Here is a 23,124-nt window from a genome sequence, read left to right as displayed (position 1 = left end):
AAAAAAAAAAAGATGGCTATTAAAAACCAACCATTTAACATCTATTTTGGTACACAAATAAGAACTGTCAGGCACCTGCACAGTTTCAACATTGTTGCATAATCTAAAAACTGCAGGCGAGTTCACAGAGTATTTGCAAGCACTTATCCCATTTCAGAGAAAACAACGGACATCAGTTCTGTGTTGTGCTACATCTGCCATGTGCATTACAGCTGAGAAGGCTGAGGGATTCACTTTGCATGCTCAAAGATCAATATGCACTTTTGTGCTAATCATTAATTAGTTCAGATTAATGTTCATTAGTGCACTAATCCTACACACCGCCGGGTAGTGCTAGAAATCTCACCAGAGAGGATGTGTCATTTATCTGAGATGCCATGGAATCTGTTGGCTACTTAGCTTTATCACTCCTGCAGCTCAAATATGAGCCACCATCTCATAATTTATGGCTAATTAAATGATTATTTCCTTATGCATGACAACAACAGTGTCATTTTAAGATGGTAAAAGATGCCCATTTACCTGTAAATATTATGGGTCTTTATTTGTCTGTGTCTTTATCATCAGAATGGTCAATGTCTGAAAGGGGGTAAAGTCTCATTTGACATTCGGGAATGGTTTCAAAGGCAGGGCTTAGGAATAGTCCCAAATAAATGTCTTAAATAAATCCTAGTTTTAGGTTATTCTGGATTAAACTAGTTGCAAGAAGGATGATTAGAGCTGACCTGAAAATAAGTTGATTCTTAATCTTAATTCTTAAAAGGGGGAGGTTTAACCTCTGCTTAGAATTTTATTTTTTCATGTACAGATGTAGCAGTTGCTTGTCTGGAGTTTCTGTGTGGATTGAAGGACCATTGCCTTGTATCTGGTGTATTTTTGTCTTTTTCTCTACACTCCATTTTCTTTAATGGTTATTATTTGGCGATATGGGTGTGTGTGCGTTTAAGTTGTCGCTGCAGCAAAATCATCTGTCCAAGACAGATTTCTCCCATGGAGCCTAATAAAGATACTTTGACTTTGACATTTGTTCAGCACAACACATCAGCCAGACCATCCATCTGCTTGCTACGATGTTGGACAGGACAAGTTAAAAAATATAACAAATCAAGCCTTTCAACATTCCTGTCTGATTCTACAGTAGCTTAACACCCGTGGTCTGGTGTAGTTTTTGGTTTAAAGGAATCTGGTCCCTAAATCCCAATTTTCATCAAACTGGATCCAGCAGGGGTTTAATTGCCCATGAGGGCAAAAGTTGTTTTTAACAATCGAGTTCAGGCCAGGTGCTAGAGCCCGTTATAAAGTAGATCCAGGTGAAGACTGGTTTGGTTTTTAACGTCTCGGGGGTATATTTAATTTTCTGACCTTAAAAATACTCATTTTGATGGCACATCGACATTTATTAACACCCAGATATCAATACACTGAATGTTGTTAGAGTGCACCCCGGTTGATTCACAAAAGAAACACGAGAGGATTCCTGGAGGCAGAAAAAGGAGGGATGGGAACAGAGCAAGAAATAAGAGTCAACATTAGACTTTCTGGCTGGAGAGAGCCGACATGTAAGCTCAATAGTCGTTCGGGTGTGTCTCACTGAGAAAAGCTCATTAGTTCTTCTATAAATCCTGTTAGACGTCTTTTCCAATAAATATATTCTGAATTGCTGTAAAGGACTCTAGTGCAGGGAGACAGATAATTAAAAAACAAATAGAAGAGATTGTTTGAATAATTTTTGCAGCAAATGAATACCTCAGTATCAGAAGTGTAGTATTCTGTAAACCCAACTGGTATTTCCAAATCCATCAAAACTTAATACAAATATGAATTATAGAGGTTTTAACTGGGGAAACATGTTCTCATCCATGTCGCTGCTCAGTTTTTTTTTTATTGTTCCCTCTTAAATTATTAGATTAAGCACTGTAGGCAGGACAAATTTATTTGTACAGCACATTTAATGTACAAGACGATTCAATATTGTGACTGGTCTGATGGTCTTTATAACCCTGCAAGCCAAGAATTTTTTTATTTATTTTTTTGCTCTGACCAAGCAAAAAGTAGCACCACTTTTTCAGTGCTGGAGCCAAAACTTTGCTGGTTAAAAAAGATAGAATTGGCTCAGGTTTAGAATCAGCACTGGGATCAGTGTGGCAGAAAAGCCTGGGGTCAGTTCGTAATGCTTTGAATGATCAGAGGAGCCGCAGACTTCACATAAAACCAAAGCAGCGCTTGCTTTTTGCCCTACGATCATAAATCAAGTGTTGAAGATTAGCAATAATAAAGTGAATCAGTGTCTTACTGTTATCATGTAGTTTATTTTTTCCACTTTGAAGCCATCACAAACCCACAGAGGCAAATATATCATCTATGTCATTATGGCTGCCAGAGCTAGGGGTCTGAAGCATCACCTTGTGTGTGGCTCCTCTTTGTTGGTTGCATTTAAACAGTTTAGACACAACCAACTCAGTTTTTTCCCGCAGCATCTTTTTCACACCTGTCCTGTCTCTAGAAGACACAAAGCATCTCTTAACCGTCCACAAACTACGTTTCTGGCGAGCAGTTCTGCTTGCTGCAACGGGGAAATGGAAAGTCTTTGGTGCTGATCCAGCAGGAGATGAAGCCCAGCAAACTTCCCGTCTGAAGGATCGTAACTTCCTCTGGACACTGAGGATGAGGACAAATTTAGTGAGCATGCCATCGTAGTTTTACAGTTGTGTCACGGACAGCTGAAGTGGGTAATTTAGCTTGTATGACTGAATATGCTGCAGTGCTCTTACTTGTATCCTGCTGCCTCAAGGCATTTCATCTTATGGCACTTTAAATGCAGGAAGGTCAGTAGGCGTTTCTCCTTCTCCATCTTCTGCGATTTGCACCACACAATCATTTCCTCCAGATGTGCTGCCATCTGGGCAAAAGTAGCAGCGTCTTTCACTTGTTTCTTGAACTTTTCTTTCTTGTTAGTCTTGTGCGATTCTTCTGGGCGAGATTTAGCCTTGGGTACCAAAAGAAGACATATCCTTGTTAAAAGGATGCACATGCCAATTAATTGGAAAACAAATGATAAAAAGGTTTTGATTTAATACATACCTTCTTGAAAATCTTGGAAAAAGGCTCGATATCAATCTCAATGCCATGATCTTTTAAAAAAAATAAATAAATAAAAAAAAAAGTTTATCAGTGATGTCAATGAAGTCTGTCATCATAAGGATTTACTTATTGATCTATTTTTAAATTAGAGTAAACTGAGCAATGGAATTGATGCGTTTTTCCTATTTATTAGTTGTATTTGACTAGTAAATTTTGGATATGATAAAATAAACTCCATACCTCTTTCTATAACAATGCCCAGGTCCTCTTTAATCCTCCCTGTCTGCCTCTTTTTCGTGACCTTTACAGAAGCCTTCTTGATTCTTTGTCTGTTCACCATCTCGTGTTTGACATGGGAATCATGTGCTGGATGTTTCTTTAGTAAGGATCTACACGAAGGACCCAGGAACTGAGACATATCTGCTGGCAGGGAGATGTCTGTGAGGTAGGGCATGGGCTGAGCTTGGGCAACATCTCTGAGAAGTTCCAGGACCCGATGGTACAACATGAACAGACCAACCAGCACACCACGGAAAATCACCCTGATAAAAACAAAAGCAGCAGGACTTAGACAGGGGAAGGTCATTTATCGCAATCCCACTGCAGACATGTTAAATTAAGTTATTTCTTACCACAGACGGCTGAGCATGCTGGTTATCACCATATTTAGTATGACAAACTCCCACCTTATGTGCTGCTTTGAGACTCTAAAAAAAAGTATCTGTTAAGGCAAAACTACAGCTCAAACAATGAGAATTCAACTTGATGTTAGCATTAGCAAATCATACCAGATTATTTGTTGCTTTCACCACACATTCAAGAAAAAACAGAAAAAGGATACATAAAAGCTCTGCTGCACCGAGTCAGTGCACAGCTCAGCAGCTGGGCAGCTCCCAGCACTTTGAGACAGATCCACTCCAGCATGGGCTGACTTGGAACCTCACACTTACCCGTCTTGATGCCCAGACCTCTATAAACACAGACAGAAAACATCTGATTGTCACTGTATTTTCAGTTTGGAGGTTCTACACATCCTGACTGAATTTCCCAGCTGATTTAGTCTCAATTCATCATCATGATGTTGTATGTCTGGTCTGCACAGTAAAAATCAGATGACAATATGCTGCTGCAGACCTTTGAATTTTGTTTGGACACACATCTGCAAGCTCCTGAAGAGCAGAATCGAGCTTCATGTTCTTCAGTCTGTTTATACATTGCTCAACCTAGAAGAAAACACACAAATAAACACACACTTAAGAATTTATGTACAGTTTATAGGTTAGGTTAGCCAAGTATCATGCTTGGCTGGAACACTTTTGCATACCACTCAGTGACATGTAAAAGACTGTCCCATTTCCAACTAGCGAGATTCCAGCATATGAACTGCAACACATCTGGTCGGATGACTACGTTTACCTGCTGTAGTCCCTTAAAGGTCTTGTTGCCTCTGTAGCTGTTGTTGAGCATGTACAGCAGGTCGTAGAGGAGTCGGATCTCCGTCTGAAGAATCTCACTACGGAGCAGCTTCAGGACCTTCTCGTTCTCCACACACAGGGTTTTAACATTTGTATCTGTAAAACATCACCAACAACAAGCTATCAACACAGGTTCACATTCACGTGAGGGTAAACCCCACGTGGGTTACAAGCGACATTTTTCTTAGGCAGGACTGAGCGCGAGACAACACACGGCAGAATGAGACATGTAGCCTATTAGCATCCAAACCTGCTGTTGACGTAAACTCTATGTGGACACTTGAAGTGGCACTTGGAAAGGGAATGTTTACCCTGTTCCACGGTTCTCCAGCCATGCTGATTCTTAAAACATACGGAAGCCAGATAACCAATCGCATTCAAGTAAATGTTGACGTCAGCGTTTGTCTTAAAGGCGCAGCGAGCTACGAAGAAAACATTGAGTATCTGATAAAAACAATACGGATAGAAAAAAGGATTTCCTTCATAATATTACAAAGTAAAACTAGTGGATATTGGGTTTAAACAATTTCTGTGATATACAAAGGCACATTAATATTCACAGTCTAATTTTCTCCATGTTTATTGTACCAGTTAAAGGTTGAACACGTGTACGCATTAACTTTGATTTAGAAAGTAATTTCTAAGAAATAGACTGTAAAAATCACAGTTCAGGTTTTGAATATTTTAAGCAGATGAATATGTACGGATCTTTAGCCGTTGCTAGTTACATTTATGAAAGGTGATGACAATAACAGTTTATAGACATAAAAAATTACATATCTCAGCATGGTGTGAAGTGTGGCCTTGGAAATACTGAGCAAACTGAATAAATGGAGGACAAAAAAAGCTGCAGGTCTAAAAACTATGTTCAGCAGATGAACAGTATCTTAAAAGTGTTTGTTAATAAGAAAGCAGAACTCTGACCTTCAGTTGAAGCATTTATTTTTTACTTAAGACTTATTAAAATTAGTCTCTTAGGACTGTGGTCAAGAAGCCATTCTTAAGGAAAAAAACCATGGAATAAAATGCTAAGGTATGCCAAATGACACAACATCTGGACTGAAAATCAGTGGCAACAGATCTAATGAAGGAGAGAAATCTTCCTCAAAGTCTAGATCTAAACATCACTGGAACAGAGATAAGAAGTCAGCCAACATTCAAAGAGCTTTGAACAATCCTTCAAGAAACCCAGAAAACTATTCCTGAAGACTAATAAAAATGGCAGTCTAGGTTCATGTGCTGAAGAATGACAGTGGTAATGACAAATACTTTCAAACTGTACAAACTGCTTTTGACCTGTATGTTGTATTTCAATTTAAGTTAGTAAGTTTAATTAAATCCCTGCATCTTTTTTATGTTTTGGTGGAGCTTTTGTATGGGACTGTATGCTGCAATACTATAAGTAGATAACTGAAGATATTATTATTATCTGAACGTGAAATTTCAGATTGTGAATGTTAAAATTTCACATCACCGAATACCTGTTTTATTTATCTTATATGATGCTCTTATCGTAGTCGTTTTATTTCTCCTCTTGTGAATCATGCTAACTTTGTTTTGAAATCTTCTACACAATATCAGTTTCCTAATTTTTCTGTGTATAGTAACATTCGCTCTTTCAGTAATCATGCAACATATAGTCATATACACAGTCTTTATTTAGAAGAATATATTTTATTTAACAAGCACAACTAAATATAACACATCAACAAATACTGGATGGTGACAATTCACCTACACTGCTTTTCCCTTGATCCAGGTGATCACTTTTAAGTTCACTTCATCCATTATTGACTCCTCAGTCCTTCCTTTTACTGCCAGTCCATGGTTGCCTTCTTTTACCCATAAAACTTCAACCTCCGCCTTCACATCTTTTAGCACCCTGTTAAAAATGTCCTGATCAAAGAGGTCAGAAAAACACCACTGTAGCACAATAAGTGATTCAAATAGATCAACAGTAATCAATTGCACACTTTGGGAAACAGGTCGACTAAATTACAGTATGTGAGAGGTAATAGTATTATCTGTGAGATGCAGAATGTTAATAGACTGTATACTGCTGTACACAACAGTATGGTGTTTCTGAAACCTTGACTAAAAAAAACAAAATGGATCAAATAAACAGATGCAACTAAGAGCTAAATATCTGGATAGTTTAAAAAACACATGACATCTCTGTCATGTGCCATTTAAAATATCCTGACATCCCAAAAGAAATTTCAAATTTGAGCTCCCAAAGTGGGAGAAAAAAAACTTTTAGACTAAGTTAAACAAAAAGAAAAAAAAGAAAACCTTTAGCATGTAAAACCATAAATTATACACTACATATCAATAACTATTACACTGTGACTATCATAATTTAAACTTTGCTAGATAAAACTGCCATAAGCCCTGCACAGATCTATGCTTACCTTGTCACACATGTTGTCCTCAGTGCCCGACACAAACAGCACACCTGTATGCTCAGGCAGCATCCTGAGGTCTTCGCTCCGCTGGCGATGGGTGTGTGTCTGTCCCGGTGGGTGCAGGGGGAAAGACAGGCAGATGACACCCTGCACTGCATCACCTGATGCATCATTCAGCTGCCTGGCCAGAGCTGCAGCTGCACGACATCCCATTGACCTGCCTGTGGATGGTTACAGTGTAACTGAATCTGATTGCCAAAGTGATCATCTAATATAAAGAAATAAACTTGAAAATGTAGTGAGGTTTGGGGTGATTTTCTGCTTAGTGAGAATTGCTTTTTACCTCCCAGAAATATATGTTTTATTGTAAACTTCTTTCGTGCTTTTATGTAGTCCTAGAAAGAAAAACAAATACACGTGACGCAAACTTTCACTCATAAAGTTAGAATGCCACAATTCCATAAAGTAAGACACTTACCCAAACAGCTTGATAAGCTTTCACTCTATAACCCAAGTTTAACCCTTTGCATGTAAACCTAAGGCAGAGGAAGCCATGCGATGCCAGAGCGTGCGCCAAAGAAACCAACTGTCTGAAGTTCATGTCTCCTCCTGCACCATGTGTGAGTACGACGGCGGTGTGAGCATCTTTCACTGATACTGGGACACACAATACAGCATCCAGGTACTTCTTTCCAAACGGCACCTTAATCATTTCCTGGAAGTAAACGTGCCGTCAACAATTCGTCATACGTAAATATCCAGTTTTTAATGCTCGATTTAAGCTAGCTGTCCTAGTTGTCAAACTAACCAGAACTAGTGATTTATGTTCATCACCTATCTGGATATCTGAGTCTGCGCCCTTATCTTTTACGTCTAAACTTTAATCTAACTTAGGTTCTTGTCATGCCTGTCCAGTTTTTTCATATTTACCTCGTCAAAATTGTCCATAATGGTAACGCGTTTCTTCTCTGGAATCAAAAGAATACAATCTAACTGTAAATTAAAAGAGTGACAACTAGCGGGCAGGAGTTGTCATTACAGCATCACCACACAAGTTGTAGGTCACTCATGGGGTCAGATATATTTGTATTCTGTATTTTATCATAATTTTGAACCAATATTAGTTAATGTATTGACAAGTGAATTTCTTGAAAATTGTTTTATTTCGACTTCTGCAGGCAAAGCATTTTAACTTTTTTAAACAGATGCAGGTGGAGTTTTATCAGGGGGTGGAGACTGCAGAGATTTGGCAGAGACTTCAAGTTGAGGATGGTTAATTAATTCTATGATGGATTTTTTTTTTAATTTTCTTGATGGGTGGGGGGTAAAGCCTGCAGGAGAAAATGGTTTACTTTTTTTTCTTTTTTTTTTGTAATAAAAAAAATCCAGATTCTATATTTTTCTTTTATATATTTTTAAAAATGTATAAGTTCTTTGCTGGACAATCTGTATAATTTATCAGAACAACTGTTGAATTCCCCACACTGGAAATTTGTTTCTTGCATGTTATAAATTTTATTTTAGCTTTCTTCTTTCTGTTTTTATTTCTTTTAAAGTTTATTTTGAATGCATTTGTTATTGTTTCCTGCACCCGCTGTAATGCTTTTAATGTTTTATGTAAAGCACTTTAGTCTTGTACATGAAATGTGCTAAACAAACAACATTGCCTTGCCTATAAGAAATTTAATATGCATTTCTGTAATGTTTATTCTAACTGATATAGTAAAGGTCCGACAGAGTTTTTCCTACATTTGACTCCTGTATGACTGAAAGCTATTAGTTTTGTTACCATGTGACCTCTGTAGTGGGGGCGGTTTGTTCTGGAGCCTCTATGAGCAGAACTATAGTGAACATTGATGGCATCCAAAGCAAAACACATAAAAAATGGTGCAAATCATTCAAGTGTTCAAATCTCACACTTTAATGTGTGAAGTTTGCAGTTGCTTTATAAAATGTGATAATTCTGTTTGCTGAAATGATTCTATAAAAATGATGCACATGAGAAACATCCAACTTTTGTATACTGGTGATTTTACAGATGTAGAGAAAATTGTTCCAGGTTTCTCATCCCACTTGAATAACTAAAACAGCTTTGAAGTCACTTAGCTGTCCATGAAGAAATGAGCAGCTCTGTTGTCTCATGTCGCAGAATTTTGCATCTTAGGTGTTTATTATTTTTTATTTATTTTATTTTGCTTGCTTATTTACCCTAAACAGATCTGATTATCACTTTTGTTTTACACATGTACAGTCCCCAGACCTGTCAAATAATTTTCCAAATAGAGAGAAACGCTGCGCAAATTTTACACAGCAGCGGTACATTTATTAAATTTCATGACATAAAAAAAAACTTGAGCTGATCTCACATTATAAATCCACAGTGGTCTCTTATCACACTAACAAAATATCTGCAACACAGCAGCCTTCATCATGACAAGTCCAGTAGACTGTGCAGTTTATATGTAGGCTGCTGCAGCATCTCCAAGGCAAAATTATCATCAGTTAAAATGCAAACAAGTCATACTGGACTATCAGAAGAGAGATAAGGTGTCTGTACTGTTCTGATCATTACAAGTAATTTTGAAATTGTATGAGATTATTTGACCAGTTTTCAGTACACAGCACTGCACCTTCCTCACGTACAGACCTTCAAGCAGCAGTGTGTGTCCTTCCTTTCATCTGTAGCATTGTAACAGAGGCTCTTTTACCATCACCGCTTTATTTTTTCTTTTTAAATAAAAAAATATTTTAAATATAATCAAAATTAAATTTTAAATAGTTCAGGGTATGTTAGGGGGAAATGAAGCTGTTGCAAGTTGGAATCTTTCCAGATTGCACTGCATGGTGGATAAAAATCAGACAGTATTTCTCTGTGTTCACAATTTTAGCAATTTTGAGAAACCCCACAATGCCACCTCACACCTCCACTGTATTACAGACGCACCTCTGAGGTTAGGTGACATCTATTTTCAGGACACTGTTTATTTGTGGTAAATTGTTTTTTAGAACCGTCAACCTCTTTGTCCTCCACTTGTCCAGTTTGATAAAAAAGTTAAGGACACAACACACCATGTTGAGACAAGCCATGCTTTTGACTAATAATTGTGAACTACCATGTTGGTGCAAAAAACATTATTTCATGTCTGTCAAACTTTTATTGTTGGTATCTTTGGTAGATGCAACTTAAAAATGGGATCAACTTGCGTTTCTTTGCAGTAGGCTACTCAAAATGCCTAAAGATACAAATTTTTTGCAGATGCCAGGATGGTAGTTCAGACTCTATGAGCCCCCCCCCTTTTTTTTTAATTTGTGGTTTTGTAGTGACTTTTATTCTTTTAAGAGTCATTTAGTTTTGCACACGCATAAATGTTGAATTATGAATCAAACTGTAGAAAAGAAGAACACAACATAGAAAAAGAAAAATGTATTAAAAATGAGTGGATATTCATATCAGTCATACAGTTAAGTTACACTTTGAAAACTTGTTTGGCAACTTATCAGATACAGTATGAAGGACTGCGCTTCAGTGTGGCGAAATGTCAGAGTTCATCTTTTTCCTGAAAAAAAAACAAAAAAAAAAACACCAAAATAATCATGTTATGAAACTGTGATACAATAGAAATAAAACATTATACAATATAATCATTGCATTGGTAAAAATGCAATTATAAAATATAAAAAGTTGGAATAATAAGGAAAATGCAAACGAGGGGGCATGCAATCATAATTTGGTAAAAATAAAATAAAAAAAAAATTACTGTGCAGAAAAGATGCCTCATATTAATTGTGCGTAGATGCAATGTTAACTTATTTGGGCTCAGACACCCAGCGATCACACAATGGAGATGTGTATTGGTTTAGACTGATCCATAGTCAAGATCTTTTTTCTTTTTTTTTTAACAAATAAATGAACAACGTGTGGTCTGAAACAAAGATGAAGAGGAACATCTTGACTATTATCGGAAACAAGTCCCAAAGCCAAGCAGGTACTAGATGCTGTGCTTTATACCTGCAACACAATAACACCTGAAACTGTTTATCACTTGGAATCAACAAGGCCAGAAGCTTTTTCAAGTGTTTTGAGAAGGAATGGAAACATTACGGGTTAGTAAAAGCTTTCATGGTACAACTTTTGTGGAATGTGTTGTGGGTCTGAAACTAAAAAATGGAAGCAAATTAACAAATGCAACAAAGTTAGGGAGGAAAAACAGAAAACATCTTGAGTTTATGCTGTCTGCACAGAAACAAAGTTAAAATAAGCATTTTCCATACTGTCCCAACTACTGCTTAAAAGCCAATACGTAACAATCTAACATAATCCACAACTTAGCTTTTTTCCCCAAAAAACAATGTGACATGTAGCTTATATTTAAGGTAGTGTAGTAGCACCTTCCATACAGCAGAGGGAGCCAGACACTGCAGTGTGGTAAGGTCCATTCAGACTTTAAACTTTAACACCAACATTGTTCTTTCCACTTGTATACCCATTTCAAATAAAAACGAAGAACCTAAAATTTGTCATTGTAAACTACATGCTGTAGTTGTCCAATTCTCCAAAGATTTGCTTACTTTAGTTCCTAAGTGTCTTCAAATGTATTTTCTATTCTTAACACATTGGCTTCTTATTCATAGACACTGGAAGGCAAAAAAGATTTTCTGGAGATTTTAAAGAATAGTGCAAATCAAAAAAGGCTCTTATTAAATTGAGGAGAACGACAATAAATAATTAAAGTAAAAACCAAATGAAGGTGCTAATTGCTTTCCTTTACCCTGACCCGATGACAGGAACATGGGAAGAGGTCATCAGCTGGCTGCTCTACAAGCTCCATGCCCTTCCGGACCTTTGGCTCTGTGACTTGGAGTTTGGCGTACTCCTAAAGGAAGAATCAGAGTGAGTACGTATGGTACGGTTAATGATATGTTTGTTTGTAACTTAGTTTAAATCAGTTTATTATTAGTGGAAGTTCAGGACTGATACCTTGAAAAGTTTGTAGTAATAACAAAATATAACATCTCCCATAAGATGATTGCGGGCAAACTGCTGACCTCCAAGTGCAATATTCTTTGCCTGGAAAATGCCAAAAAAAGGAAGAAAATTTAGTCTACACAAAAAAAATAAAAAAATAAAAATAAATAAATCTCATGAATAAAAGTATGCAACTAATCACAATCACCTCTTCGTCATTGTCACGAGCCCACTGAATCTTTTCCAGCAGGTCTCCCAGGTCTGCTCTTACAGGGATGTAATGAACCCATGGTTTCAGCTCGTTGTAGAAATGCTCGTAGTACCCAGAATCCTGCTTGAAGACAGCGCTGTCTCCTGCCAACAGGTAAGGCAGCCGGTATGCTGCTACAGTACCGTCAATGTTTATTTGGTATTTGTACTGGTGGAGGACAAAGATGAAAAATCCCTGTTATCTGGGCTGGCCTTTACTTTCTTAAGAAGAAAGTCACTTTATTTTTCTTTTAAAAAAACTAAAATACCTTGTACTGAATATTTGGTAGCATTAATAGTGCTGATAAGTATTCATTATTACTTGGTGTTCAAGTATAAGCAATACTAGAATGTAACTGTATTGCATTTCTAAGGGGAATTATGCATACACGATGTCTGAAAACTAGCTGCTCCTGCAGCTCTCTCACCTTGAAAAAGTCAAAGAAAGAGACGTGTTTGACCAGCGGCCCATAGAGGCTCTCGTCATGTTTAAAGAAGAAGAAATTGGTAAAAGCAGCATCTATAATGTCAGGGTGAGCCCTTGAAAGCTTGACCAGCTCTAGACGCTCCTGACGACTGTCCCGTCCCCTCCAAAAGGCTGTGGCGTTCTTCTCTGGCCACGGTGGGCCTGTGTTGGCCTGGACGGACATCATGTCCAGGCTTACTCTGTGTGGTATTAAAACAAGGCTAAAAAGTCAAATCTACAGTACTTTCTAGCAAAACACAAATAACAAAATAGTCTTATCACATGAATTAGTCACATTTCATTTTATATGAATCCAATCAACATTTCTGTGTCAGGCCCTAGCACAGGAAACAGCCAGAGTAAGGAATGCCATTTATTCTATAATTGTGTTTCTGAAGCAGCTGGGTAGCAGGTTATTTTGGGCCCCTTGCTGAGCAGGTTTGTATGACAGCACCCATGAAGCCTCCAGTACATGCATACAGACTATTATACTGATTTAATAACCTTATCATTAGGGTGCTGCTTCTCAGTATGTGCAGGTCAGCAAGCAGGTCATTTTGACCTGATGTGTCCATTAAATCAAAGATGTACCATCTCATTCCCGTGTCTCCTTGCACACATCGCTCACACATTCCTAAATTAGTTGGGAGGAAGGGAAGAGAAACTCTGAAATGTGACTCATATGAGGTGAAAATACTGCAGCTAAAAGAGTCTCTGTTCTACTGGAGCCTTTTCAGGCATCTGTCAGATGTAAGCAAGATAAACTGCTTCTTTGGAGTTAACACCTTGTAGGCTTTTTTTGCCAAGTGAGGTTGAATTATTTAGCTAACTCTTAGTAATGCTCAGGATGTACAGTGTGATTGTTCCCAAATCCTCTTGTGAGATTTCTACCGATCCTTACCTCCCCATCGTCTCCAGGACAGACTCCGTTAAGTCGTAAGTGGGCATGACTATATCTCTGGTGTTGTTCGAGCCACACCAGGAAAAAATGGGATGAATCTTCTCAGTGGGTTTCCTTTTTTCTAGTGGCCAATCACCCAGGTTAACAAAGAACTCCATATCAGGGAGCTGCACCTGCACACACACAACACCCCCCACACAGACAAGGTCACACATTCTCCTTTTCTTTGAAAATGAAACGATGAGTGATGTACAATAAAAACATCAGAGACTACTAGCAAATTCAAATATTAGTGGAGAAAAAGTAAAGTGACAAATATTTGTTTAAAAAAAAAAAGTACGTAAATTTCTGATTATTCAAGGCTGTTTAACATCATACTGTAAGTGTAATAGTAGCGTACCTTCCGTGTGAGTGACAGGAGGATGGCATCCATGAAGATCCTAAAACCAACATGCTCTCCAAATGTTTTAACATAGACCTGAGGACAGGAAAAAGTATACACGCACACACATGCAAACAAAAAAAGAAGCTATTTTACCATATGTAGCTGTAGCTTTACGGCACCATAGTGTCACCTCATTATAAGTAGACAGGAAGAATAAAGGTCAATCTGAATTACTTTTATAATTATTCTAAAAATAAACATTAATAAAATAACTAAACAATTAATAAAACAGTAATAAAATATTCTGATTATACTTCGTCCTCCTTTTTAATGTCTTTTAATTTTATAGCATGTACAACATATCAATAGATAATGTTAGCTTTGTGATCCATTCAATTGTTGGTTTTCAGCAACAAATTTGGGTAAATATCTTTTTCAAAAGATACCATAAAATTGGGAGATTACTAAATTAAAACTAAAATCTGTGAAAGAGGTTTCAGATCAGGAGCAAAAGAGCCATCAACCTTTAAGAGTTTTGTGAAATGAAACATTGAATGATGCATGACAAGGTAATTATGAGCTCCTCTGCATTCAAATGCATTTTACACTTTCACAGTTGTGTTTGTTTTATTTCATGTTTTACTGAACCCAGTTTCATGGCAGAGGGTGAAAAATGCAACCAGGTGTTAAAGAGTATGAAGACTTTACTTCAGTCTGTCTTCCCATCTGTTACAATCTTAGACAGACACACTTACCAAAACTAAAACCTAGAGCGCACTAGTGTAGACGTTTCATAACCTACAGCTCATGCTGAAATTTGAGCACGTATCTGCCTCTGCAGCAGACTGACCTGTGTTTTTTATAGAGAGTGCAGCAGCATCTGGATAAAGAGTACAGACACATTTTCTTTGGCCATGAAGCAGATAAACCAATTATATTGTCTGGAACTTCGTCTTGCAACAGGACAATGTGTCCGAATAAACTGTCCCTTCCCAAAATGTATCATTTAGCATTTATCATTCCCAGGTAATGCTAGTACCATGTGAACAAGGCTTTAGATATATCACTGTTACAGCATCCTGGCCTGATGTGGTATTTTGAGAAGACATAACTAACTGGTACACTACCCTTACAGGTGCCACATAGCCTCAGGTTCTCCAGACTAGCTTTACATTCTCATTTACAATTTAGCCTGAGGAAGATTAGTTGGGGAGATAACTTGCACTGGACTTCTTCACTGCTCTTTTAACAACATCAAGATCAATATATCATTTTATTGTTACATCAGCTGAATCTAGTTGCTAAAAATAAAAAAAATCATACCACCACCTGATCTAACCCTCTGATTAGCATCTTTGAACTGTATTTACAGCAAAACTTATCTAATTGCCTGCTACTTGGACACCTTTTTTCCTTGTTTCTTAAATCTCTGGCATATCCCATGTGTGAATTACCTTGTTGTCTTTGATTGTGTAGTGGCAGAGGCTTTGCCGCTGCCCAAAGCGCTGTGGGATCTCCTGTGCAATGCGATCTGGGTCAACAGACTTGTAAAGGGACAGATCCTGATCTATTTGGGCAAAAGACTGAGGACAGTGCATGTGGGCCTCCCATACAGAGCCACTAAGCTGAGGACAGGGGCATCCCTCGTGATAGACAGGGCCTGTGGAGGGAAATTTCATTCAGATTCTTCTCCTTCATAGAGTACATAGAGAATGTTGAGCAGATACGGTCCAGCACAGCTTCAATGTGTTTTCATCTCCAGACACATTTTAAGGCGTGAAGTGTATCCTACCTTTAAGGACATATGGCGACTTTGCAACATGCTTGTTCTTGAGCATGATGTGGATGTGCAGGTCTGTGTAGGTGGCATACATTCTGTAGCGAACCAGGAACGAACCATCCCGACGATCCAGGACCTGAACCCAGATCCGAGTGAACTCCTCCACCGGAGACATAATCTTCACTTCAATGGTCTTCTCACCAGGTGATGTGGTGAAGCTGTGAGGGAATATAGTGCTGTTAAGAATGAAAGGACACAAACAAAAACTATATATCTAAAATAAAAAACATTACTATTACAATAATTGGATGCATGTATATTCCACCATAAAAAAATGATAAAAATGCCACAAGAATTCAGATTTCCTTTCCGAAATCTTTATTTGGTAATTTTGTATTTAAGATAATGCCTGATTTTGAGTTCTAATTTCCAAGGCACCCTGAATGTAGCATGAGTCAATGGAACATCTTCTGATGGCTCATAATTGTTCTGTACATGAACATCTTTTTTTGTTGTTTGTTTTAATAATTTTATTCTCTCAGTCTTCAAGTGACACTAACACTACAGTTCTGACTAGAATAAACAACTATTATTTGAAACCGTCAATGGGATTTCAAATATGTTTACATTCTTGTTAAGAACAATCCCATCTGTCAATAGAAAGTCTTGGCTGTCTTTATGTTTTTGGCTCAGCGTCACGCCTGATCTCCTGGCTTTGTAGTACCGGCATGATGTTATTGTGTTTCCTCTGCTCCAGTAGACAACAATGTTGTTCCTTGTAGGAGGGCTGAATGAAGCTGAGAAACTAAATCAAAGCATGTGTGAAAGTGATACCACTGAGCAACCACTGACAATAAGATACCTCCAATGGCCCCTGCTTGACTAAAGAGGCTATTTGAGTATATGTAACACAATTCTGTCTGGAGTCTACTCTTTCATGTCTGCTTTTTCACTATTGACCAGTTTGAAATGACAACTTTCTACTACAGCTGCATTGTATCATTACTACCTGCAGTTATGCAAGCCTGCACCTTCCAGCAAGTTGTTTTCATCTGTTATATGCAACAATAAACTCAAACAAGTGTTGTTTACTGGACATTTTACAAACAAATAACATAATATTAGAAGTAAATGCTACATAGAAGTTTAACTGATTCCAGAAGGAAATAGTGCATACCTGGCAGGTGTGACAGCAAATTCCTGGATTAGTTACATTGTATGTATGTATTTGCGTACAACAACTTAGACAGGTCCAGCACATTTACTTACTTTGTCCCTGAGCCGTCCACCGCATGTATGTAGAAAAACCGAGCTGGAAGGACAACGTTCGTCTCCAGCCCTGGTCCCCATACTAAAGTTTTTGCAGCGCTAGGTGCTGAACCAGCTTGAGCCTCAAGCAGGTCATGGCTAAACACCTCCAAACAGAAAGGCAACAGAAACAACGAGAAGAGTCGAAGAGACATGTCGCCTGTCTAGCGTCGACAGTCCTTTAACTTTACCTTTAAATCACAAGTCTGATGATATGCTGACCTGTAATTTTCAACTGTGTCCAAATCACAAGAGTATGAAAGTAGGTCTGTAACGTTTCAACATAGGGTTGTTCCGTTTCCATTTGAAATTACAAAAAATAGCAGTGGCATTGTCAGTACTTCACATACCTTTACAGAAATGCTTTAGTTATTTTAACACGTCTAGTTATTGAGCTTGCTAGCTAGTTTTAAAAGACTTTCCTCACAGCTCAATCAAATGTCAAGAATCTGCCGAATTAACTCAGGGGCGGAATCGTAACGTGGAGTGCAGAGATTTGATTGGCTGTTACGTCACTAAATCTAGCTACGATTGGCGTAAAAATGTCCAACGGCGTCAGGAATGAAAATGTGATTGGATAGAAACGCGGAAGTTTAACTATTTAATAGCGGCTGGCCGCTAGGTTGAGGAGATCTGATGTTATGATGAATGTGGGGAGATTTGTGTGGCTTTATTCTGCAAGTGTATGAGCTTAAATTCACTGGGATACATTGTAATGGCAAATATTAGATTATTATATTATATTAGATTCAAACGTTATCTCTCAAACTAATGCCAGCTGTGATGTAAAACTGCAGATCATGATTTACTGTAATTAATATATGTTATGAATGCATTACCAACTAAGCAAAAGGAAATTTGTGTCTGGTAAGGTATCAATGAAACATTTCCGCTGTGTACATCAATCAATGTTTATTTCAGTTTGCTTTTGCATCAACATATTTTCAGACCTTGTCAAGTAATTTCTATTACACTATATCAAGAACAAAAAGTGGTAGAATTCAATGAAATAAGACAAACTTTGCTGCCATCATCGATAAAACCAAATAAATGCCTTTTCAGCATACTACGGTGTGAAGAACTACATAGTTCCAGTGATTTAGACAGAGCCATAATACCAGATAGTACAGTACCAGCAGTAACAGGTACAACATATACAGAAAATATCCCAAGAATCTCTCTCTTTTTTTTTCAATAATTATTATTATTTGTTTCACCTTTCACCCAAAGTTGAACTGTACAGTTAATATAAAAACCAAAAACATACAAGCTGAAAACATACTAACAAAACACCCTGTCAGAAGAAGTCAGATTTTTTTTTTTCATTTTCTTTTGGTTTTGTTTTCTTTTTTTGTCTGAGTTTACTCTGCCACTGAAAGAACTGCACTGAACACAAATCTCATCGACGGTACAGAGATAGGAGAGAAATGCATTATTATTATTATTATTATTATTATTATCATTATTATTATTATTATTATTATTACATGTTTAAGACACGGCATTGCATGATTTCATGTGTAATTCTTGAAATCCATGTAGCTCTACTTTGGGATTCCAGGTGAACAAGGTTGAAGTATGTATGTCTGAAGGCCATTTAAGTCTAAGGAATGTCTCAGCAGCCTGCAGAGAACAGGCAGAAATGACTGACTCACTTATTTACCTTATTTTTTTTTAGACTTTGAGTGTTTGTGGTGTGTGTGTTGTGGTGCATATCGTACGCAAGAGTGACATCTACATGATCAAGGCGCGTTACTTTCCACTGTTTGTGTTGATGCTCACTCATGTGCATAAAGGTCTAATGTGTGAGAGATGGAAATCAGTTATCCTCTGATTTTTTTTTTCAGATCAGTTCAAAATACAGACAAGTACGCAAGTACAAAATATCCTCCTCACTTGATGTTATTTGTCGGTGTTGTGTGGCTACCCACTGACGTACAACACTATCACAATTTGATACACAACCATGTATCATGAAACATCAGTTGTTTTTAAAATACATATGCCTTCAGTTAAGAGGCCATAACCATCAAATATAGGACTGCGACACAAGGATATCATAGTCAGAAAGAACAATACTGAAAAGGAAAAATTTTTTTTGCTTTCAGTTTGAAATTGCTGCAAATGTTTTACACATGTACATAGTTTCTGCACTAACTCAACATCTGAACATCACAAAAAAATAAAAAAAATAAAAATACTGTTACTTTTCCTGAACCATTTACCAAGAAACAACCGACAAGAGAGCCGGTAGAGATGAAACTGGTGTGATTCCTAATGAGTGCTGTTATTATGAAAGAACTGCTTGGGTTTTAATGCTGAAAACTACAAGACTGAGGTGGAAAGAGATGGGAAGGTATCAATTATTTTTGCTTTGGCAGAGAAAGAATCTAATTTGACATCTGTTGCACCCTTTCTAATGCTCACACACAGACACACGACCTGACGGCTCACTAAACTTGTACATCTAATGAAGGCAGCTAAAGACATACAGAAAAACACCCATCTTTTCTTATTTTTTATTCCCTTTTGTGAAAGAAAAACTGACCTTTGATGAATGCCATCTATGGCTAACTCCAACCATTAATATTCATCCGGCGTGATCAACAGGACACCTGTGATACCACTTATTAGCTCTTTTTGCTAGTTTGCAGTGAATGAATTTATCCATCTCGATTTTTATGGCACGTGAATTGGATATAGGTTTGTACAAGAAGACAGAAACACACATTGTTTGAATCTGCCTCACATTAATCCCTGTTCCCATACAACTTTTTCTTGGGGAGTGAGATGTCCCTCATCATCACTTAATGTTTTTGTAAGTAGCAGCAGCTTAAACGTGAAAATAAAGCAGAGTGACTAGACAATGCAGAGTTAAGTGTTAATACTACTGGTTTATACTTGCACTGTGCAGCCCAGAGTAACTGAAGTAAGAACAACATTTTAGTATTCTTCTAAATGTGTGTAGATAGTTAATTATGTGCATTTATATTGTGACAAGTAATATTTTGCTGAGACTAAGACAAAATTAAATGAACTCCCAAAAAAAAAAAAAAAAGAAAAAAAAGAAATTAAAAAAAGGGAAAGTAACACAAGTTTTGGCTTAATAGCAATGCAGGTATACATTTCCCTTTTTATATATAGGTTTTTGCCAGTATCTCAAAAAATATAAAGATTTTTATAGTTTCTGTTGTTGGCTTACATCATAAATAAAACTTTTTTTTTCTTTTTTTAAATTTTGAATCTCCTGTTAAAGTAGCATGCTGCTTTTTCATATGGCAGTTGTATATTTTTAATACTCATCCATTGTTGTTTCATGCATTTCTTGTTGGTTTCTTAACTTTTGAGTATCTACACAGGAAGGTCCAGAAAACCCAACCACACAGGTTCTCGCTCAAACACACACACTCACACACACACTTCTCGGATATTTCTAGTTCCATCTTCAGCCTTTCAAATGCCGCCTCCCTCTTCCTGTCTCTGACTCAGTCCGATAAAACGGGGAACTAGCCCATCACTCAGCAAGGCAGCAGCGTCGCACACATAGCCAGTCCCAGAAGCCGTAAAGAAGACAAAGTCATTCTAGTGTCTCTTTCGATTGCTTTCCTTTTTAAAGTGAAAGTCCTGTTGCGGCATAAAAGTTCCAAGCAGGCCCGGGACAGCCTCTTCCTCCACGCTGCTGTTAGAACTGATACCACTTCTTGTCCTTGCACTTCAGCATCAACTGAAAAAGAGATGAAAAGTCAAAACAGCTTCATCACGCTGCAGTGATTTATTTATGCTGTTAAAGATGATAAGCTTGCTTTGTCATCATTGTGGAATAATTTACATTTTCATCTAAACAACTATGTGTTTTGTTTTATTGATTATTATGAAGAATTTGAAAAGACGAGTTGAAACCACCTGAATATTTGAAACCTGATGTTACAACAAAACAAACTTTTTTATTCCAAGTTAACATCATTACATGTGGATCTTATATAAAAACCATTAGAAGCATTACTTTTCTTTTCTTCCATAATGATGTTAAATTTTTCTTAAATAAAACACCATATTCAGTACCTCACTTTAAAATAATTTAAATTTTTTTAGCATCTTACTTTGGACTTTTCCTTTCAAAGATTACTTTATTCTGACTTGAAACAAACAAATGCTACACAAAATAGTCTTTAGGTATTTCCAGATCATTTTCATGAGTTTATGAAGAAAAAAGTCTGTTTTTAATTGTTTTTTTTAACCCTTATCTTAAAATTCCTGATTATTTTCATTATTAAAAATATAAAGATTTTTTAAAATTTAAATTAAACTCCAAATGATTCTCCTCATTATCGTAATTTTAATATTGTACTTTTTAAAAATGTATTTTAATTTCATCATGCATGATTGGATTTGCCCAGTTTTTATTCATAAAATCGTGGTGTATTTTTTCACCTCATGAGCATGTTTGGAGAAGGTTTCTGCACTGGTCATCATTAGAGCGGTTCTCTCCTCCAGCTCGCCCAGCCTTTGGCCTCGTTCATCCAGAGCGATGCGGGCCCGAGCCAGTTCACCAACTGCTCCGCTTGCTGCCACCTTCATGCCTTCCACCCCTCCCTGACCTGGGATATGCTGTGCCAGACTCCGGGAAGCCTTCCCAGCAGCTGCCTCACCAACTGGCAATCACATTTGGTGACACAAGATCAAAAAAAAATGGCAGAGATAAAGAAATACAAGGATTTGGTTATAATCAGTTTATTAGCATAGAAGTAACTTGTAAAGGTCCAATCAGTTTATTTATTTTTGGTTTATTGTTAACATCACTGTAATGAATATAAGTGGAAACAAGATGAAAGGACGCACAAAGCTCTTCTCTGTCAAAAGTATGAGCGTTTCCTCCAAAGAAGCCTTTGAGAAATCCTCTGTTCTGGGCTTCTGGTGTTTCAATGGGAGTGAACAGCTCACCCAGCATTTCCTGTAATTAAGACAATTAAAAAAAGACTCTTAATAAAAGTATTTTTCCTAAGAAATTCAATGTCAGAACTAATCGTATGGGGGTATTTTTCTATCTTTAATCAAGAGCGTAATTGTTTGCTTTGAGAGCCAGATTTCTGGTTTTCACGCTCAAATATCATCTTGCTCTCTCTCAAAACTCTGCTCTCACACTCTGAAAGTCCCCTCTTGCTTTCAAATATATCGTTCTTCCTTTCAAAACTCTGCGCTCAGACTTGGTCTCTTTCCCTCACACTCAGACACATTCTCTGCTCTCTCTTGGGTTGCTAAAAGAGTTGTCTGTCAAACCTCCTTCAGCCAATAGAATACGAGATAATTCGAGAAACTAGTCCTCGCCTTCTTCAGGGTGCACTAGTCAAGAGTTTTTTGTTTTGTTTTATTGCTTATTATAATCATTTTATGCTTTTCCACATTACTTTTAAAGTCGACAGTTATTTGTCAGTAGTATTATAACTCATCGGGCCTCTGGTAGATCTATGTAATTAGCTACTGCCTCAACTGAGATGACTTTGTGAAAGCACATAAAGCAGTGGTTGGCAACTGGTGGCCTGCAGGCTGCCAGTAACATCTAGCCCACCAGATTACATTGATTAAATAAATAAAAAAAGAAAAGAAAATGGTTAATTTACCTGCACTCTAATCCCGGATTAGTTGAGTTACTAGAAAGTTTCGTGGAAACCCGTTGCCTTAAACCATTCTAGTTTTTACAAATGCTAAAACACCTCAAGTTGTATCAACATGGGTGACCATTAGAATTTAAAACCCATTAGTTCACTTATATGAATTTCTTTAAAGCCTATAGTGGTTTAAACCAATTCTCTTATATTAGATTTTCTCATGTTGTTTGGTTCTTTCATTGACCTTTGACACACATATCACAATAACTGCATATGTCGTTTTACATAAACTTGCAAATCTAGAATCACAATCAGCAGCACTGAGAAGAGATGTTTTGTCAATAAATATAACTTCTTTACTCTTTAATCCATGCACATCTTCCATCTCTGGTGGTGGGTTTCTTTTCCTGTACTGTCCTTTTTATTCATGGTGCCAAGTTTAAAATTCAAAGAGGGCTGAACTTTATAACATTGTCTAATTGTTAACATAACACAGGAATTA

The 23,124-nt window shown here is 37.2% G+C and overlaps 3 protein-coding genes across 19 annotated transcripts in view; all 3 read right to left on the bottom strand.

Annotated features, from left to right (window-relative positions):
* Window positions 1-1,917: 1,917 nt before the first annotated feature.
* tex30 (testis expressed 30) lies at window positions 1,918-8,125 on the bottom strand. Of its 3 annotated transcripts, none has more exons than XM_042002170.1 (9): window positions 6,295-6,346; window positions 4,498-4,652; window positions 4,216-4,304; window positions 3,923-4,051; window positions 3,714-3,788; window positions 3,322-3,623; window positions 3,082-3,131; window positions 2,772-2,986; window positions 1,918-2,658 (listed from the first exon to the last, which is right to left on the bottom strand). In XM_042002170.1, exons 2-9 carry the CDS (start codon window positions 4,546-4,548, stop codon window positions 2,331-2,333), a joined length of 1,239 nt encoding a protein of 412 aa, XP_041858104.1. In that variant the 5' UTR covers window positions 4,549-4,652; window positions 6,295-6,346; the 3' UTR covers window positions 1,918-2,330. The 3 variants fall into 3 exon arrangements, with proteins under 3 accessions (XP_041858104.1, XP_041858103.1, XP_041858106.1); XM_042002169.1 differs by lacking the exon at window positions 6,295-6,346 and adding an exon at window positions 4,807-4,940; XM_042002172.1 differs by lacking the exons at window positions 1,918-2,658; window positions 2,772-2,986; window positions 3,082-3,131; ... (2 more) ...; window positions 3,923-4,051; window positions 4,216-4,304 and adding exons at window positions 6,968-7,182; window positions 7,305-7,356; window positions 7,440-7,676; window positions 7,892-8,125 and having other exon boundaries at window positions 4,506-4,652; window positions 6,295-6,452.
* Window positions 8,126-9,574: 1,449 nt separating this feature from the next.
* Window positions 9,575-17,478, bottom strand: poglut2 (protein O-glucosyltransferase 2). The gene is made up of 10 exons (XM_042002168.1): window positions 16,978-17,478; window positions 15,721-15,926; window positions 15,383-15,588; window positions 13,944-14,021; window positions 13,544-13,716; window positions 12,605-12,842; window positions 12,136-12,345; window positions 11,940-12,029; window positions 11,731-11,835; window positions 9,575-10,518 (listed from the first exon to the last, which is right to left on the bottom strand). The coding sequence occupies exons 1-10, from the start codon at window positions 17,169-17,171 to the stop codon at window positions 10,501-10,503; spliced, it is 1,518 nt and encodes a 505-aa protein (XP_041858102.1). The 5' UTR covers window positions 17,172-17,478; the 3' UTR covers window positions 9,575-10,500.
* Window positions 17,479-17,913: 435 nt separating this feature from the next.
* Window positions 17,914-23,124, bottom strand: part of stxbp5l (syntaxin binding protein 5L) — a 165,177-nt gene continuing 159,966 nt past the window's right edge. For all 15 annotated transcript variants that reach the window (XM_042001705.1, XM_042001711.1, XM_042001712.1 and 12 more), the window contains 3 exons: window positions 21,856-21,967; window positions 21,448-21,668; window positions 17,914-20,740 (listed from right to left, as the gene is read on the bottom strand). In XM_042001705.1, the coding sequence (XP_041857639.1) occupies window positions 20,699-20,740; window positions 21,448-21,668; window positions 21,856-21,967 (375 nt within the window). In that variant the 3' untranslated portion in view covers window positions 17,914-20,698. The remainder of the gene's footprint in view (window positions 20,741-21,447; window positions 21,669-21,855; window positions 21,968-23,124) is intronic.

Source organism: Melanotaenia boesemani, chromosome 12, assembly GCF_017639745.1.
Source record: "Melanotaenia boesemani isolate fMelBoe1 chromosome 12, fMelBoe1.pri, whole genome shotgun sequence".
In the NCBI taxonomy this organism is placed as follows: Eukaryota; Metazoa; Chordata; class Actinopteri; order Atheriniformes; family Melanotaeniidae; genus Melanotaenia; species Melanotaenia boesemani.
The sequence above is the reverse complement of the archived record's forward strand: the minus strand, read 5'-3'. Positions and strand labels throughout refer to the sequence as shown.